At 43.9% G+C, this 16,756-nt stretch overlaps 1 protein-coding gene across 2 annotated transcripts in view; it reads left to right on the forward strand.

The window, feature by feature from the left end:
• Window positions 1-16,750, forward strand: part of LOC116376822 (KICSTOR complex protein SZT2-like) — a 23,938-nt gene extending 7,188 nt beyond the window's left edge. For both annotated transcript variants that reach the window (XM_031838307.1, XM_031838308.1), the window contains 17 exons: window positions 177-348; window positions 467-559; window positions 702-780; window positions 2,595-2,861; window positions 3,048-3,183; window positions 4,017-4,133; window positions 4,243-4,312; window positions 5,984-6,169; window positions 6,802-7,023; window positions 7,683-7,917; window positions 9,317-9,391; window positions 10,103-10,241; window positions 10,781-10,910; window positions 11,058-11,178; window positions 11,270-11,422; window positions 14,444-14,546; window positions 16,255-16,750. In XM_031838307.1, coding sequence (XP_031694167.1) covers window positions 177-348; window positions 467-559; window positions 702-780; window positions 2,595-2,861; window positions 3,048-3,183; window positions 4,017-4,133; window positions 4,243-4,312; window positions 5,984-6,169; window positions 6,802-7,023; window positions 7,683-7,917; window positions 9,317-9,391; window positions 10,103-10,241; window positions 10,781-10,910; window positions 11,058-11,178; window positions 11,270-11,422; window positions 14,444-14,546; window positions 16,255-16,513 — 2,557 coding nt within the window. In that variant the 3' untranslated portion in view covers window positions 16,514-16,750. The remainder of the gene's footprint in view (window positions 1-176; window positions 349-466; window positions 560-701; window positions 781-2,594; window positions 2,862-3,047; window positions 3,184-4,016; window positions 4,134-4,242; window positions 4,313-5,983; window positions 6,170-6,801; window positions 7,024-7,682; window positions 7,918-9,316; window positions 9,392-10,102; window positions 10,242-10,780; window positions 10,911-11,057; window positions 11,179-11,269; window positions 11,423-14,443; window positions 14,547-16,254) is intronic.
• Window positions 16,751-16,756: the final 6 nt, after the last annotated feature.

Consider the following 16,756-nt stretch of genomic DNA (forward strand, 5'->3'; position numbering starts at 1 on the left):
CCCCCCCCCCCCCCCCCCCCCCCAATAAAGTCAGAATGGAAGCATCCTTTGTTTCATAACCACGTTTTTCCACTCGGGCTCCTTAGGCAACTGTTTGAAATGGTGACATTAAAATAATGCGTTTCCTATGAGCTAACACAGTTGTTCATGTTTAATGTGAATGCTTTTGGCTACAGCATTGACATGGAGGATGCCAGTGAACCTGAGTCCAGAGGGAAGTCCTCTGCTCCCACATCTCCACTGATCTTGGATGAGTCCAAGACGGCCAAGATCCCAGAGTTCCCTCTGCTGCTGCTTCAAACACAGCCCAAGTGTGAAGTGTATCCAGATCTGCACGGCATCATACAGGTACCGTCTGAGCTCTTCATCCCATGTTCTGAAACCAGACCTGTAGTCAGTGATTGCGCCCTACCTCATTTAATAAGCTAAAGGGGTGAAGCTGATTTCAATACTAATTATTCCACAGGGTAAGTTCATGGGGATCGTGTCCCAGTATTTCAAAACTGTGCCCTCCAACCCGCACTACTTCTTCTACTGCCCGCCTTCATGCAAGAGAGAGGTGAGTCGACCCCGTGGGGTCGTGGAATGTGCATTTATAAATCTAATCAAAGAGATGCTGTAAAATGATTGATCTGTGAAAGAGAAACGGCTCCTGCACGATTAGACCGGACGAACCTTTGCGCTGTGGCTTGTCTCCTCAGGAGGACTCGGAGGACGGGGACACGGGGAGGAGGCCCAGTGAGGAGCTGGTGTCAGAGGCTGAGCTGGATACTGAGGACGGTGAGCAGTGCTCACACATGTTTACCTTTAATTAAGTATTCTTAATGCAGCCGGGGCACCCTTCAATTATAATTGTTTTATTATAAGGCTAAGACAGTTGAAATGTTAATGCACATGTAGAGTTATTCAGCAAAGCCACAACAAACCTCAAAACAGACACACGTGTGAGAGAGAACTTGCATCAGTTGCATTGGCCGCTGTGAAAGGAGCATCATGGGACAGATTCTGACTCACTTTATCAACTAAGGTAGGTTAGCAAGTAAAGCGAAGTTAGGTCAAGTTAAGTCTGGATAAGTTGGCATTTCATCATCTGTAGTCATCGCTCTTGTCTTTTGTTTGTCCAGTCGTAGTAACCGTTTACCCTCAACGCTAGCAGAGACTAGAAAAAACAGGATGCTGCTTCACACAAGTGAGTCCTGTTGCGTTAGCTCCGCCTACTGCCTCGGGCAGACCAACCACTGCTGGCTGATGGAAAACTGTCACCTATTGTGCAGAAACGTTGCCACAGACACCCAGTAGTCACCATATTACCTCATTTGGCGATGCATAGTGACTTGACAATCTTCATTGAACTAAGTTAAGTTAAAGGTAAGTTAGGTAAGGATGAAGTTGTCTGGCTATCGATGGGTTAAAGCTGATGTTGTGTTTGGGGTCCTGGAGACCCTGGGTCCTCTTCAACAGCTTATTATTCTATCAGCTCAAGACATCATGTTGTCCTAACTCTCTGAGAATTACTTCTGAACATGATGTTGAGCTGATGACATGTTTCAGAAGTCCGCTACAGCAGTTACTTCAGCTTGAGGTCTTGTGAGTCTCCGAGATCTGTAGGACATGTTAACATTTTCACATGCTATATATCTGTAATCACTAATACACGGCAGCACTACACCTCCCAAATCATGCAGGATGATCTATGTAATGTAGCGCGAGCAGGCTCACACCTAACACGGTGGTAACTCCGTCGGTAATCCAATCCTTAGTGGGTTTAGTGTCCCACAGAGGTGTCAGGAAAATACCTTCGGCCTTTTATCTCACCCCGTAGCTGAGTCGTTAGATTTCGGAATGATTGTCTTTCTGAGAGTCTTGTACGGCTACGCCCTAGGCCCTCTCAGCAGGATGTAACCCTGACACCCAGTATGAGTAGTTACGTAGAGCGTCTGTACCTTACTATGCCTATTGTGAGTTTCTCACCATTTTTTGACTAACACTGCCAAGTCTTCATCCAGGGAACTTACCCTCCTCTGGTAGAGTCGGTCATCACCTCTGTATCACACGTTTCAGGGACAGGGGAAGAGGGGTAACTTAATCTAAAAACCAGAGTCTTCAGTTTGAGTCCCAGACACTTACAAATGGTAAGGCTGTGTTTTTATTAAAGTTTTCTCAAAACAGTTACATAAAACAATTTCAACTCAAGGAAAGTCTATGTGGTGCAAAAGATATCAGTCGCTGTCTTCTGATAGCAGAAACGTCTCACAGGGTCTTCTATAAAAGAAGAGTAGTCCAGTCTCTGAGCTAGGAAAAAGCAGCTCTCCTTCTGAGGGTCTTCCAGTCACCCCAAAGGGTGAAGCCTCCGTTCTCTCAGTTGTGCAGCTGCTTGTTATGCTGGTCTATACTGGTTATACTTTTATGCTTTCATATCTGTGTCTGACTTTTTGGGAAACAAAAGGAATATACATTTGTTCATGCACAGCCTGCATGCCATTACAAACATGAAATGTTTCCTTATATGGTGTAATAACTAGCTTTTTGGTCATCTCATTGTTTCTCCTCAGCTAGTGATATGATAATGAGCATTAATGGTTTTTTGCGTGTAGAAAACTTCTCCGGCTGCTGCATCATGACGGAGAGCGACACTGATTTGGTGGTGGAGTGGCACGGTGAGGGCGACGACCAGTCCATGTCGGACTCCAACACGGTCAACCAGGACCAGGACTCCTTCAGCATCCTGGAGGGAGACTCCCTGCTGGAGGTCGAGGGGCCGCTGCTGGACATGCCGCCGCTGTTTGTTCACGTCACCTGCTCCGTCAACATGAAGAGCTGCCACGGCTCCATGCCCGTTCAGACGCTGCCCACCTGCCTCGGTGAGTACAGACACACAAAAGTCTTTCTACTATATTCAGAAGTTGACATTGTTACTAAAGAGTTACCACCATCATTCATTCATCAAAACAGCTGTTTTTGTCCTCCCATCATCCCTCTGTAAGATATTTAGCTGAAGAGTTGAGACTGTTTTGTTGGCGGTGCTTATCTCGGTTGTGTGATCGCAGGTGAGATCATTTCCTGCTTGGAGAATGCCGAAGCCCTGCAGTCCGTGGATCTGAACGAGCTCTTAGTCACGCTAGATCTGTTTGTCCTGACTCTACCTCTGGAGATCGAAGTCATGGCTGATTTCCATCATAACCGGTGAGTGAAAGTGTGAGCAACAAGCCACCTCACATCAGCAGATTTGCAAGAAAAGAGAATTTCAGTTATTACGTGTTTGGGCGGTCCGTCCGACTGTCTGTCACATTCTCGTGAGCTCGTTATCTCTGGCGTGAATTTCTGCATACTCGGCACAAATTCTGCAGATCACAATGCAATATTAAAGATCCTCTGGAGTTTTCTTGTTGACAAACAAAATGTCTTTATATGCACCAAAATGCAATGTGTAGATCACTGAGGCCCAACGCACATGGTGAATGTTTTTGGTACGTCCATGTTTAAAGGTCCCATGTTGTAGAAACTGAGACGTACATTTCTTCTTTAGACGTAAAGTAGGTCTAGGTGCTATATAAATACTGAAAGTATCAAAGCGCTCAATCCAAAGAGAAATGCACACAGCCCGCGTGCAGACGTGTTTAAAACGAGCCGTCAGAACTTCTGTAAGGTTGTTATGTCACAACTATACAGTCATCGGTAGAAGTGCCACTGAACTCTGTGTCGTTGTCACAGCCAGTGACGCTGTGAAGACGGCGACAGCAGAAGACCAGAAAACATCAGAAACATCAGTGGAATAGTGTGAAGCAGAGCTAACATGTCAAATGGAATACTGTATCCACAGAAGATAAATTGGAAACGATTTGATAATTAGTTTTTAAATGAATTGAGTTGTAACTTGATGAAAGGTGGGGGACATATCTATACCAGTTGTTTTAAAGTAGTCATGAAGCTGTTCACTCATTGGACCATTGTGTGGCTCGCCACTGTAAACGCTATCCTGACAGTGAATGTGACAGAAACCTCCCCTCTGTGTGCAGGTACACCTCAGAGAGCAGTGTGTCCCTGAACCGCTCACCAGCACAGCCCTCCTCCTATCGCTCCGACGAGGAGCTGATGGCGGAGTTGGACAGTCTGAGGGGAGCCGGTGCTGATGGGTGGGTTTGTTCAACATATGTGCTTGTTGGCCAGGACGATATTGAGCTTGGACCCATTCTCAGTTTTTTTTTTTTTTTTTTTCCTGATACGCGTCTTGTCTTCTACCAGGGTCTCCAGTGATCCCTTATCCAAACTCCCTCTTCCTCACAAGTTAGCAATTCTGGCCACAATGGACGAGGTGAGTCTTATTCTTCTAAATGTGAGCCATCACAGCAGCAACACAGCAAAATGATAAAGTGTGTTTACACAGCACAGTTAAGCAACAATCAATTCAAAGCGCTTTACCTAAACCATCTTCAGGCAAAGTGCAAATGAATCACATTATGAAAGGAATACACAATATAAAAACAAGGTCAACTAGAATAAGATGAAATGGAAAAAATAAAGGTAAGAAATGATTTAATACAAGGCAGTTTTCTGTCAGTTTGTAGCAGATACATGGTGCATGAACACTGAATGCTCCTCCATGTTCAGTGTTGACTCTGGGGACACAGAGCACACCTGTCCCAGATGACCATGTAATACACACAACGTCAAGAAGAGAGAGGCTTCACTTATTACCTTTACCCAAATATGCAGTTCACAAATATGCTGTCAGTTAAAAATACATCATATGAATTCTATGTATATAGCCTTTGGAAATGTACATCAACATTTTTTGAACTGGATAAGCAGTTTAGAAAATGGAGGAGTCTAAAGATGTTTCATCTTCTAATCAAATTACAAAGCAATCTTTAGGATTCCAGATTTCCACCTTTACTTCAGAGATAATGAAGCCGTCAGGTGACCCTGACATCTACAGTGCACACCCTTCAACATCTCTGGAGCTCTCCTTCAGCACTGCGCTGACCATCAGTTACTGTAACACATGGAGTCTGCTGACCACATGCGTGTGCACAAGTGGATGAACCCTTTGGTTCGTTTACTGACCGTAGCACAAACGTTACATGTTTAGTCTCACTGTTGGCAGCATGCTAAGGATATCAAAGTAAATCTGCAAAGTTTATCGAATATAATAAAGAAACATGATCGATTGCGATATTGACGTTTAAATTGAGTGCTCCGCTCGTACCAAACTCTGCTGCACGTCAAATCAAGCGCCTCCTAAACTAACAGTCAGCCACCAGGGGGCGATCTAAATGTTTCTCTTTAACAAGAGCCTTTTTTAAGTCTTGTTTTGATGCAAAGATTTGTTAATCAGCAGGAACGTAGCACAACGCAGAAGAGAGAGCAGTTTCCTCATTTTATTTAGCTTCTAGGAGATACACTGTGAATAAGGAACAGTCCTATTTGGATGCAAAGGTTTGTTGTGAAAGCAGTTCTGTTTATTTAAATGTAACCAGAATCAAATGTACATATTTTTACAATTTCTCAATCTTATTGCAATAAGGTGTGTGGATTATCTTGAGTAACCGCTTTTAGCAACACAAGCCGAGTGCCATATAGTCCCATTATATTCTGTGGCCGACGTCTCCAAAATAAGGCAACTCAAACCAAAACAATCTAGATTAATAAACAGCACTATAGAGAAGAGGACAAACATATATTTTAAATAAATAAAATATTTTGTCCCTAACCTCGTGATAAATAATCATATCAAAATAATCTTGATCATCATTTCGTCCATAATCGTGCATTCCTACATCAAAATCCACACTCGTCATGTTTTTCTCTTGCGAGATTATAAATGCATCTTTTAGGAAGTGCTCTTTAGTCTTGAGACTAGAATGGATGTTTTTATTCTTCACTGAAAAACGATAAGGTCCACATTGTTGCTCTTACCACACACACACGCACACACACACAGCAGTGATGAGCTGGTCTGTGGTTTGCTCTCCCTGTGTTTCAGATCCGCTGGCTGCTGGAGGATGAAATCGTCTCCGCTCTGCGTCACTCTCGGGTCATCAGCTCGGCCACGCTGCAGAAAGTGTCCGAGCACGTTTTGCGCTCCATCGGGCGACCGCACTGTCTCTGCGAAGATGTCCCGCTTCAGTTTGTCTTTGGGCCGGAGCAGTCTCTGGAGAGATTCAGAGAGGCAAACACACACACACACACACACACACACACACACACCTCGAGGGATGGTGAAGCACAGTGTGTCCTCCTGGTTTGGTTTGCTTCTCATGCTGAGGTAGTTTTTAAATATATTAAATACCTCCATATTCATTTTCAGTGCTTTTTAACACAATATTTATTCATGTCCTGCTGTGAATTATTAAAAATGAACCAGTTTTATATGTATATTTGATCATATTTTATTTTCTAAAAGATGTATGTACCGTTTTCACTCATTAATTAATTCTAGAAGGTTCTACTTTGCCATTTTAGGCTTATTTCAATACTTCTTGCGCAGATGTTTCACAATAAAAGCCTTCCAGCACCTTAAAGGAAGCGATGCTTCCCTCTCTGTAGAGGTGTAACACCACACACAATCTACAGTGTGGAAGTTCTGTGGTTTCGCGGTCATGGTTTGGTAGGTTTTTCGGCACAGCAGGAAATAAAAAATAGCAAAAGATAATATTTTTGTCATTTATTTAGAAAATATGAAATGGTGGCTCATTAGTATGATGTTCAAAACGGACTTAGGTATCTTTTAATGGGACAGTGAGTGATCAGTGTTTGGACACAAAGTCAGGATCTCTGATGGGTTAACGTCTGATCCCGCAGGAGTTCCGCAGAATGTCTTTCTCTGGCTACGTGCTGAACGGAGAGCAGGGCAGCTTCTACTACATGTCCCTGAGCAGACTGCACCCCCACAGGATCCACGCTGCCAAGAGGCTGTCGGAGAGCACCGCGGACCCCCAGCAGCGCACCCACCCCTGCGGCGCCGCAGCACCGGTGGAGAACGTGGTGCTGGAGAGTGAAGCAGAGGCTCAGGGGGACAGTGAGGTCGGACACGTCGTTCCACGCCGATGTGAAACAATGAGACTCGATGCCTGCAGTTGTATAATCACTCTGAGTGTTGAGTTTTAGTTTCATTGGTCTGGTGACGCTCTGTGGTAGTTAGCCAATAGCTAAGCTTTCTCTTTCCTCAGTAACTAATGTGTAATCTTCCACTGTGCTGCGGAGAGAAGAAGCCTGACAAACTCAATGCATTTAAACTTCAGTCAGATCCAGCAGCTTGTCTGTTAACCAACTATAAATGCCTGCCATAAATCATAATGCATCGTATGATCTGTCCATCATATGCTGCTATGAAATTATGAACGGGCTTTGTGCACAAAACAGTAGGATGTATGCGTCATGTCTATTTGTCCAGGTAATCAATGAAGGAAACCCACTTAATAGGCCTATTAATAACTATAGGCTATAATAATAAAATATAGATAAAGCTACATAAATAACAAAAACGGAAGAAAAAAACAATAAAAATGGTAGTAGTGGTAATAGTTAATTTCATAACTTCTTAACTATTTTCTGAAAGGAATGCAGATAATAAGGAATATTTAACAATGAGGAATTAGATTAAATGGAGAACGAGAACGAGATGTCCTTTGTTGAGGTTTGAGTTCCAGTAGATGAAACCTGAATATTCTGTCCAACTGCAGAGTGAAGACAAGAATCCCCTCAGTGCTTCTGCTGACACTCCCAGTGACCCTGCTGCAGAAGCCTTGAAGCCCGAGGCCGACGACGCGGTTTCTCAGAGCTCGGCGAGCACGGTGGGGGACCAAGGTCAGCTCTGTGCCCCCCAGCTCCACACCGAACGCTGCGCAGATCCTACCTCGCCCCCCAAGACGCCGTCCAGCATCAGCCTGGCTGAGTCCATGCAGTCGGCCTCTCACAGTGAGTCCAGCAGACACACTGCAAACCTCTACACCTCAGACCTACGCACAAAAACCTGAATGCATGACTAAAGCGTGGCCTCGCTTCCACCTGTCTTGTCGATGCGTCTTTCGTCATCCGATCAGGACCACATTCTGAGGTGTCCTTGCTCACATTGAGTTCTGATCTCGGTGAGATCATGTGGACAGCATGTGGGAACAACCCGGAGAATTTATCTCACAAAGGTTCATTTTCCCTACAGTTCATCTCCTTAGAAGAGCAAAGGGAAGAAAGTCCTGTTAACTTAGTGCTGATGAAACGCCAGCTTTTCCTGATTTGGATGCTTCAAAACAAAACCTTTTAAATTACAAAATAACAAGGGACTTTTATTGTGAAGAATATAGGAAGTTAAAGCTATAAGTTATAAGCTCTGTTAGCAACTATTCTTGGATAAAACAAGTCTACTTATACTCCAGGAGGATGAGTAAACGGGAAAGACAGCAGAGATTTTAAGGGAACGGAAACGTGTTTCTCCTCTTTAACAGCTGCTCACCATCTGATCAGGCAGCTCACATTGAAGTGTAAACACACACATGTGGACGCAGCTGAGTTCTGTTCTGGTGCATTCCATCACAAAAGTCACATTAACAAGTGTAACCATGGCCAAAGTTGCTATAAGCCCTGCAATGAATTGCGTCTAACAGTCAGTACCAGGCGTTACAAACGTCAGGTACCTGTGTGGTCATGACATGCTAAAATGCTACAAGTAAACTAAATGTTTTTTCTATATTTGTAACATGATGAATTGATTCATTGTCATATGAGGTTTAACATCTCTGGTTGCGCTCAGTATTCTGTGATGGGTTATACGCTTCTCTGTTTCTTATCGCTGTGAACTGAATCATGGCTTGTCTGGCGTGTACTGGTCACTAGTACTAGTTAGTCTCTTTAATGCTGATGAACATGTGTATGTCAGGGTGCTGGCAGCCCGTCTACAGAGGGCTTGCTATCAGTCAGACATTGATGCTTTTGATTCTGTCTGGGGCTTTTTAGTGTTTCTGTTTTCAGTCATTGTTACCAAAGCATTGGACTGCATGGGATAGAGATGCTGGTGGCCCGTATGAGAAAGGGTCGCTCTATGTTTCTTATTGACGTGATCAGATTGCTGGCTGATAATCTGTTCCCAATTTTATTTAATTATTGAAGATATCATCTATTCGTCATTACAGAGACTAATGTGACAACTGATTGTCAGGTGATATCGTCCAGCTCCATCATGTTACCGTTCTCAAAAACAATAGGAGACAGGGTTGTCTTTTGTCTCCAGTGTCCTCTCCATCTACAGCCTTCCTCTGAGGCTGTGTGATATAACAGAGCTCATCTCCGTGCTGTGTTTCGTGACTCTCTACTCTTTCCTCAGGCTGTGGCAAACTCAGGCCAAGTCGAGTCCAGAGTGTGGTCTCCAGCCAGGGCAGCCTGGACTCAGACATGCAGGGTAAGTAACCAAGACGGAGGATGTCTGACCGTCACCATCAGTGTCGAAGAATGAGGTGGTCATTTCTCACCATCTTGTTAGTTTTGCATTTACAAAAAACTACAAAATACAGACCCACAGTATGAAAGTTACCTACCTTCCACATTCTCCACACTTGAGATTAGAATTCATTCCCCAGTGTAAGAGCATGTAACCAGAAGGCTGCCATGTAGTCCAGCTTTACAAACGTAGTGTCTGTCTTCTCGCTTAAATGTCAGTTGGTCCAGCTTTATATCTAAGTAGTTTGTTTTTAACAATACATTTGACTACATTTCAAAACTACTTTGCATCTTGAACTCACCAGCTCATCTTGAACACAGTTCCATTATATAGTAAACTTCACCTGGATAAACAGCTCCATCTTGTGGACAACCCACATCATTATATGTTCTGAATAAGAGGCAGAAACAGCTCCTGGTAAAGTGACTTCTTAATAGATCCAACTGTGAACCTTGTGAAACACCACTGATTTTAATGCTTGATACTACAATACAATTACAAACAGTTTGAAAGACTTAACAGACATCGATAAAACAAGCTGTTTGACACTGGTGCTTCTGTGTGTGAGTGTCTCTCACCAAGGCTTACAGACCCGGCATGACTTCCCTGATGAAGATAAATGATGACACCATAACGTTGCCTTTTTGTCACTTTGCCTCTGTGTGTTTGAAGGTTATGATGGCGGCAGCAGTGACTCTGAGTGTGAGAGCCCCACCCTGGATGAACAGGAGTGTCAGTCCCCTCTGATACCCGACTTCTGGCTCATTGTTAAGATCCACCAGGACAGAGTGAAGGTCTACTCCCATTCCAGGTCAGACAATCCTCAGACTATGATTAAATAATGGAAACTGTGTGGCTTTCCGGTGCGACCCATAGAGGGCTCGGACCAGGAGGGCTCACCGTAGGAGGTGCGTTATCCACATGGACATCGTTTAGGAGGAGAGGGTCCGTAAACTGAGAGACAGCGAGATCCTCCTTGTGGCACTGGCACCTCAGTGGCTAGTCAGTGGCAGGTGTCAGGACTGTGGCACGTCAGTGGCAGGCGTCAGGACTGTGGCACGTCAGTGGCAAGCGAGCGGCACTCGTTCGGCACCCGTCAAGAAGCTGCTGAGTGGGCGGAGCCACATTTCCTGAGTAAATGTAAAAAACAAAATGTTCACCCTGCATTCACCTACTATGATACTCGCTGAGACCTCATCAGCCATTTCTGTTTGAACATTTTGTAAAATGGTGAGGTCATTCACTCTCAAAGGACAGTGTCGCTTCATTAAAACTCGGCACAGTTCCGTGGACGGATTGTCACACGCTTGATCCCGGCCGCTCTCTGAATCCCGTACATGTCTGTTGCAGGTGCTTCACAGCCGGCAAAGAGGCCAGTGCTGAGGAGCTGGAGAAGAAGGACGAGGAGCTGCCTGAATACTTACACCTACATCAGATGGTGGTCAGGAGGATCGGTGAAATCTGCAGAACAGTCAACCAGGTAGCTGCTGCAGCACTCTGCACACTGCACCACAGGCTGAAATGAAGATTTTTGTGACATTAATTGAAAGAGCATAAGGATAGAAGCAACACAATATGCATGTGATTAAATACAAATGATACACAATTGTGTGTTTTGTTTGTGTAGCGCATGCTGCTGCAGGATTTACACGACAGCCATGTGTGTAACTCTCTGCTGGTGGCTGAGAGCGAGGAAGACATCTGGAAGAACGAGTCTCTCTACAGGCAGCGGCTCAACACCTCTGACGGTGAGTCACAACATACCCATACTTTAAGTCATTTGGGGCGAACAGACCCTTTATTGTATATATTTTTTAATATCTTACCCTGATGTCACAGACTACAACACGGAGGAGAGCTACCAGGCCAGAGACTACCTGGCAGCCACCATGCAGTTCATCCCTGGACATTTTGCCTGCGACGTGGTGTGGAGCACAATCATCCACATTCACCCCCGCCTCAAGATGGGACCCAACATGGGGGTGTCCAGGGGTGAGTGGCAGATCTGAACATGTTCCCGTATATGGGTTGACTCCCGCAATGACACAGCAAATCTGTTTAAAGTATTAGAAAACCAGAGGTCTTAGTATTGCAGTTAGTGTGTTCACTTCGTAGAATGGCTGAAGATGACTCAACAAATAGTTTAACATGAAATGTTGAAGTGAGCGGAGCCTGAGAGGAATCTGCTCTTCTGTCTTCAATTCACACATTATATATTCATGGGAAATAAACCATCAAGTTAATATATTTGAGAAAAACAAGTCAAGGTGAAAACCTAGCAGCATTTATTCAGAGAGGTTTATAGTGCTGGCCCCTTCATTTAGAGAACAGGATACTGGATACCAAGACATCGCCTGTTCAGTCCAATCAGAGCTGCTCACCAAACCAAGAATAGTTGTCTGGGTTTACTTCCTGGTTATGCAGCCTACTGAATATGCGCAGCAGTGTTTCTCCTGCTGGCCCCGCCCACAGGTTCACACTTGGCCCTTAGACATTGTGTTGGCGTCACAGATCTTTAAATCGCTTTCCTCGGCTTGAGAAAAGTTTACCACATATAGAACCATCATGGATCGAAAAATCGTAATAGAAAGAGTCATAATTGACCCTGTTGTCGACAGTTTTACAGACGTCTCTTTTACAATGGTGGTCTATGGGGAAAATGCTTTTTGGGCCAAAAGGGTATTATTTTTGCTGCAATACCACAGGTGGCCACTGGGCACAATTGGATGACACAATATCCAGTTGTCATACATCCATGGGCTGACTTTACCAATCAAACTATAAATTGTAGATAAAACAAAACGACTGACAGAGATTCATTTAAACCCAAGTAAATGTTCATTTATTACTCCAAACTTTATTCTCCTTGTTTGCCTGTTAAATGGACATTTATGCATGTTCAGAAATGAATCGTCATTTAGTAACTAGAAGCGTTCCAATTGAACACTGTCTCTGTTTTAGTAATACCAATGACACAGTCCCTCACACGATCCTTATCCTCTAGAGCAGCGGTTCCCAAACTTTTTAGGCCACGCACCCCCTTCTACATCACACACCTTAAAAAAAAAAAAGCAACAGAGCCTATTTATAGCCGCATAAAAATCTGACCAATGAGAGAACAGTTTGCTCGCGCGTGGTGTTTGTTTACAAGATAAAAAACACAAAAAAGACAAAAAACTTCCTGCACCGTGCCTTCGAAAAGGATGTACACCAGAAAGATTGGCCAGATTGGCCACATGTGTAGGCTCGTCTACTTGCAGAGAGTAAAACTCACTCTTCTTCACGCGACCGACTAATGTAGCCAGGATGTCTTCGGACAAAGCATCGATGCGGCGCGACACAGTGTTGTTGGACACCGGGATCATGTCCAACTTGTTTGCTTCTCTCTCTCCAATCATACATTCCACCATCTCTTTGGCAGCTGGCAAGCACACGGCTTCGGCGATTGTGTGAGGTAGCCCCTTTCTTGCTATTCTGTGACCAGATATGAAGCCCGTAGTGCGTTTTTTGTAGACCCAACACATGAATGAGACTGCAGTTGTTTTGGGCTGTTTTGTAACTCCTCCAATTTCGATATAAACAATGTAAGGTGCTTTAGACTTACACTGGCATGCTTGGTGTTCAGGTGGCGACGTAAATAAGAGGACTTCAGACAGCTGCTAGCCAGAACCTCACTGCACCGACTGCACTGCGCAACCCTGTCTCCTAAAAATTACGTTCCCCCAAAACTAAAATGCATTCTCAATTACGTTTGACCAAAAACGTATTTTCTCCCTGATTACGTTTGTGTTTGACTTATTACATTGACTTATTACAAATATGTTTCTAATCAACATTTTAACACTTTAACCTTTTTTTCCCTCTCCACCACCGCCTCTCCTTCTCCCTGTTACGCGGTCAGAATACCACCACAACACGCCGCCTGTCTCCGGCAGAAATGCGCTCATCCACGCTGAGCAACGAGGAACATTACGTGGCTACAATACCTCCACAAAGGCTCACGTGTAAAATCCGGGAGTAACCGTGACTCTCTTAAGGGTTAGGTTTGGGTGGGGACGTGGCTTCCTAGTGGAAGTTATGGTTAGGGTTAGGGCAGGGTTAATTAGATGGATACAAATAAATAAAATATACCTCCATAACACCCTGCCACTCTCGGCTCATAGCTCCCCAGCAACGAGGCACATCACCCGGCCACAATACCTCCAGAATGTCCCCCGGGTGAAATCCGGGACTTGGTTTTATGGTTCCGAGTGGCGGGCGCTCACCCGTGGCGCCGGACGCGAGGTCTCCAGCCGCCCCCGCCGTGAGGCACCCCATCGTCAGGTCTGTCAGCCCTCGGAACAGGCCGCGGGGCAACAACTTGTGGGTGGCGGGGGAGAGGCGAGGCAGATCACAGAAAAATAATAAAGACTAGAGTATGGCAAAGATATGTTGATTAGAAACGTATTTGTAATACGTCAAACACAAACGTAATCAGGGAGAAAATACGTTTATGGTCAAACGTAATTGAGAATGCATTTTAGTTTTGGCGGAACGTAATTTTTAGGAGACAGGACTGCACCATTAGACCACCATTACATTTTCCTCTCGCGCACCCCCTATTGGCAGCTCACGCACCCCACACACTTTGGGAATCCCTGCTCTAGAGGAATTCATTAGAAAACTACACAACCTGTAAAATACAGTGTATAGGAAAAGTGAAGAAAGAGGCCTTTGAGTTGGACAGTAACGACAACTGCTATGCCTTTGTGCAAGGCACTTAACTCGTACCTCTGCAGGGGAGCTGGTAGGGGGACTATGCCGATTAGCGTGTAATTGTGTTTTTCTTACAAAGGTTTTTTTACAGTGTGCCAGAAGTTATTTCCAAGCAGCTTTCAGCCACAAACCTTGTCTTCTCCCATTAACAAACCTCTCCTCAATGTTTTGTTTTAATATAGCGATGATCCTCCTCTCAAAGAGAATAGATTTATTTAGCTAAATCTGTGCATCTGTGTTGTTGTCTCCCTGTCGCAGCGATGCAGCCCCTGCGCTCTGTGCTCAACTCCTTCTGTGTGGTCAACAGGAAGAACATGTTTGTCTACCAGGAGCGTACAACCAAATCAGTCTACTACCTCAGGTTAGACTTTCTCATCACTATTCAATCTCGGCTTTGTCACTTCCTCGCTGGATTTCAATCTTTCTTTACTCTGGCTCACATTTGCTGTTGCAATGCGGCAACAGAGTTTTTTGCGGGAACATTTTTCATCAGTACACTGGAAGGGGAAGAAACCCCCCCACAGATGTTCTTAAAGCAGCAATATGGGAGAGAGGAAATTGAACCGCCGTCAAACACGGCCCTGCGAGTAAATGTCATTGGTGGATGCCCCCGGGCCAGATGGTGGAGCTTCCACATCACATTGTTAACTCTGAGGTTGGAGGGAACACTTCTGTATCCTCACACAGTTCACAAATCATTTTGCAAGACCGGAATGAAAGTGATTTATCACGGGAGTGATCAGAGGAGAGAGTTAAGATAGGACGTGTACTAAGAACATGCAGCTGTGAAGATGGAACACAATTGATCATGTGGCATTGTCGACCACTTTCATTATGGATAAGTTATGTATGACGGGACTGTTTCTTAAAGCGACATCAGCTGTTAAACGGCTTCAGTAAGCTGGTGGTTGTTTTCAGGTTATTCTCCTTCATACTGGACCCTTAGTGCTGGTGTGCTGACAACAGAAGTCAATCAAGCTGCAGCACACATCACGCTTATCACGAAATGACATGGGCTGCAATTATTAACTCTAATAGAAGGACCTTTTTCAAAATCACATTTAGTATAATGTTCCAGGACACACTTCCAAATGCTCCCATTCATCTTCTTCTTCAGGGTACTTTGTCAACTTTCATTCAATTAGATAAGAACTTTATTAATCACAAAGGAAATTCTTGTTTGTTTGATCAAATATTACAACAGAAGAATAAGAAGAAACAATGGAGGAAAAATATCAACAAAAATGAACAATAGATTAACAATAATTATTAAGTCTAAAAGTAGTAATACAGACACCGGTGCAACATAGAAAGCGATGAGAGTGAGCTAAATATAACACCAGTGCCTAATGTACACTTAAATAGAAAGGTCATGATATTGAGAGTAATATTGTTAATGATTTTGAAAAGTGATACAAAGTTACATTGCACATAATATATTGAAAACACATGGTATTTAAATGTAATATTGCAAGATGTTGAAAACAGTAATATTGCACATGATATTGTTCTCAGTGTGAAAATACTGTTTGTGTTCCCTTCAGACTGTCTGTGTGTCCCTCTGTGGCCTTGTAGTCAAACATTCTAGCTGTTAGTTGGTAGTGAGTCCGTTCTATCACAATAAACCCTGCTGTATGGTACAGGTCCAGGGTTATTCATCGTACACGTCAGCAATGAAAGCCCATATCAACCTGGTCTTTGTCACAATTTGACCATTTTACTTGAGCAAGCATGACACATTGGTTTTTTTGGGTCATGCTGCCTTTGTCTTTAAATATATCGTCATCTTTAGTGTTCTGTTGCTTTTTTGCCGTTCCGACTTTCCAACACTTTTTTTTAAACATTAGTGCGTTACTTGAAAATGTCTCACTGTTAGAAAAGATAGAAAACACTGGGGAGGGACAGGAAGATAAGACGTATGAGGATGGCTTAGTCAGTGGGTGACATTTGATAGATATGGCCGAGGATGGAATTGTTCCAAACGTATCATAAGGACATGTCCTTATACTAGCGTATTGTCACAGAGACATCCTTTAACAGATACCTGTGGCTTGTGTTTATCTTTCCAGACTCTGTGAAACATCACTAACAGGGAAATACTCAGACGTGGATGGAAACCTCCACATGACCCGCTCCATTGGGCTCGCTAGGAGTCAAGAGCCCTTGTTTTCTGAGGACCTCATGGTAAGTCAACAAATGCACCACACACAACGACAAAGACAGTCATGTCCTCTGGTTTTGGTTCCTGTTAGAGCTGCACACTTGCCTGGAATCCAGTCAGTTTGCAAAGTGACGACTGGTGACTTAACTTGGACTCGTCTGCTATGAGACATGACTTATTTGAGACTTGACTGCCTGAAGGCTCTATTTGACTTGAGACTTGAACTCAAAAAGCTGAGGAGACTCAACCTAAGATATCATGGCACAATAATACAACCGGAAAAATAATCCATTCAAATTCAACAACTAAGTTGAAACCTGACTTTGACTCGTCTAAAGAATTGTGATTTGACTTTAACTTGTTTTTAATGACTTGAGACTTGACTATGACTTGTCTTTAATGACTTGAGA

The sequence above is a fragment of the Anarrhichthys ocellatus genome, unplaced genomic scaffold, assembly GCF_004355925.1.
Source record: "Anarrhichthys ocellatus isolate YVR2014 unplaced genomic scaffold, GSC_Weel_1.0 scaffold633, whole genome shotgun sequence".
NCBI lineage: Eukaryota > Metazoa > Chordata > Actinopteri > Perciformes > Anarhichadidae > Anarrhichthys > Anarrhichthys ocellatus.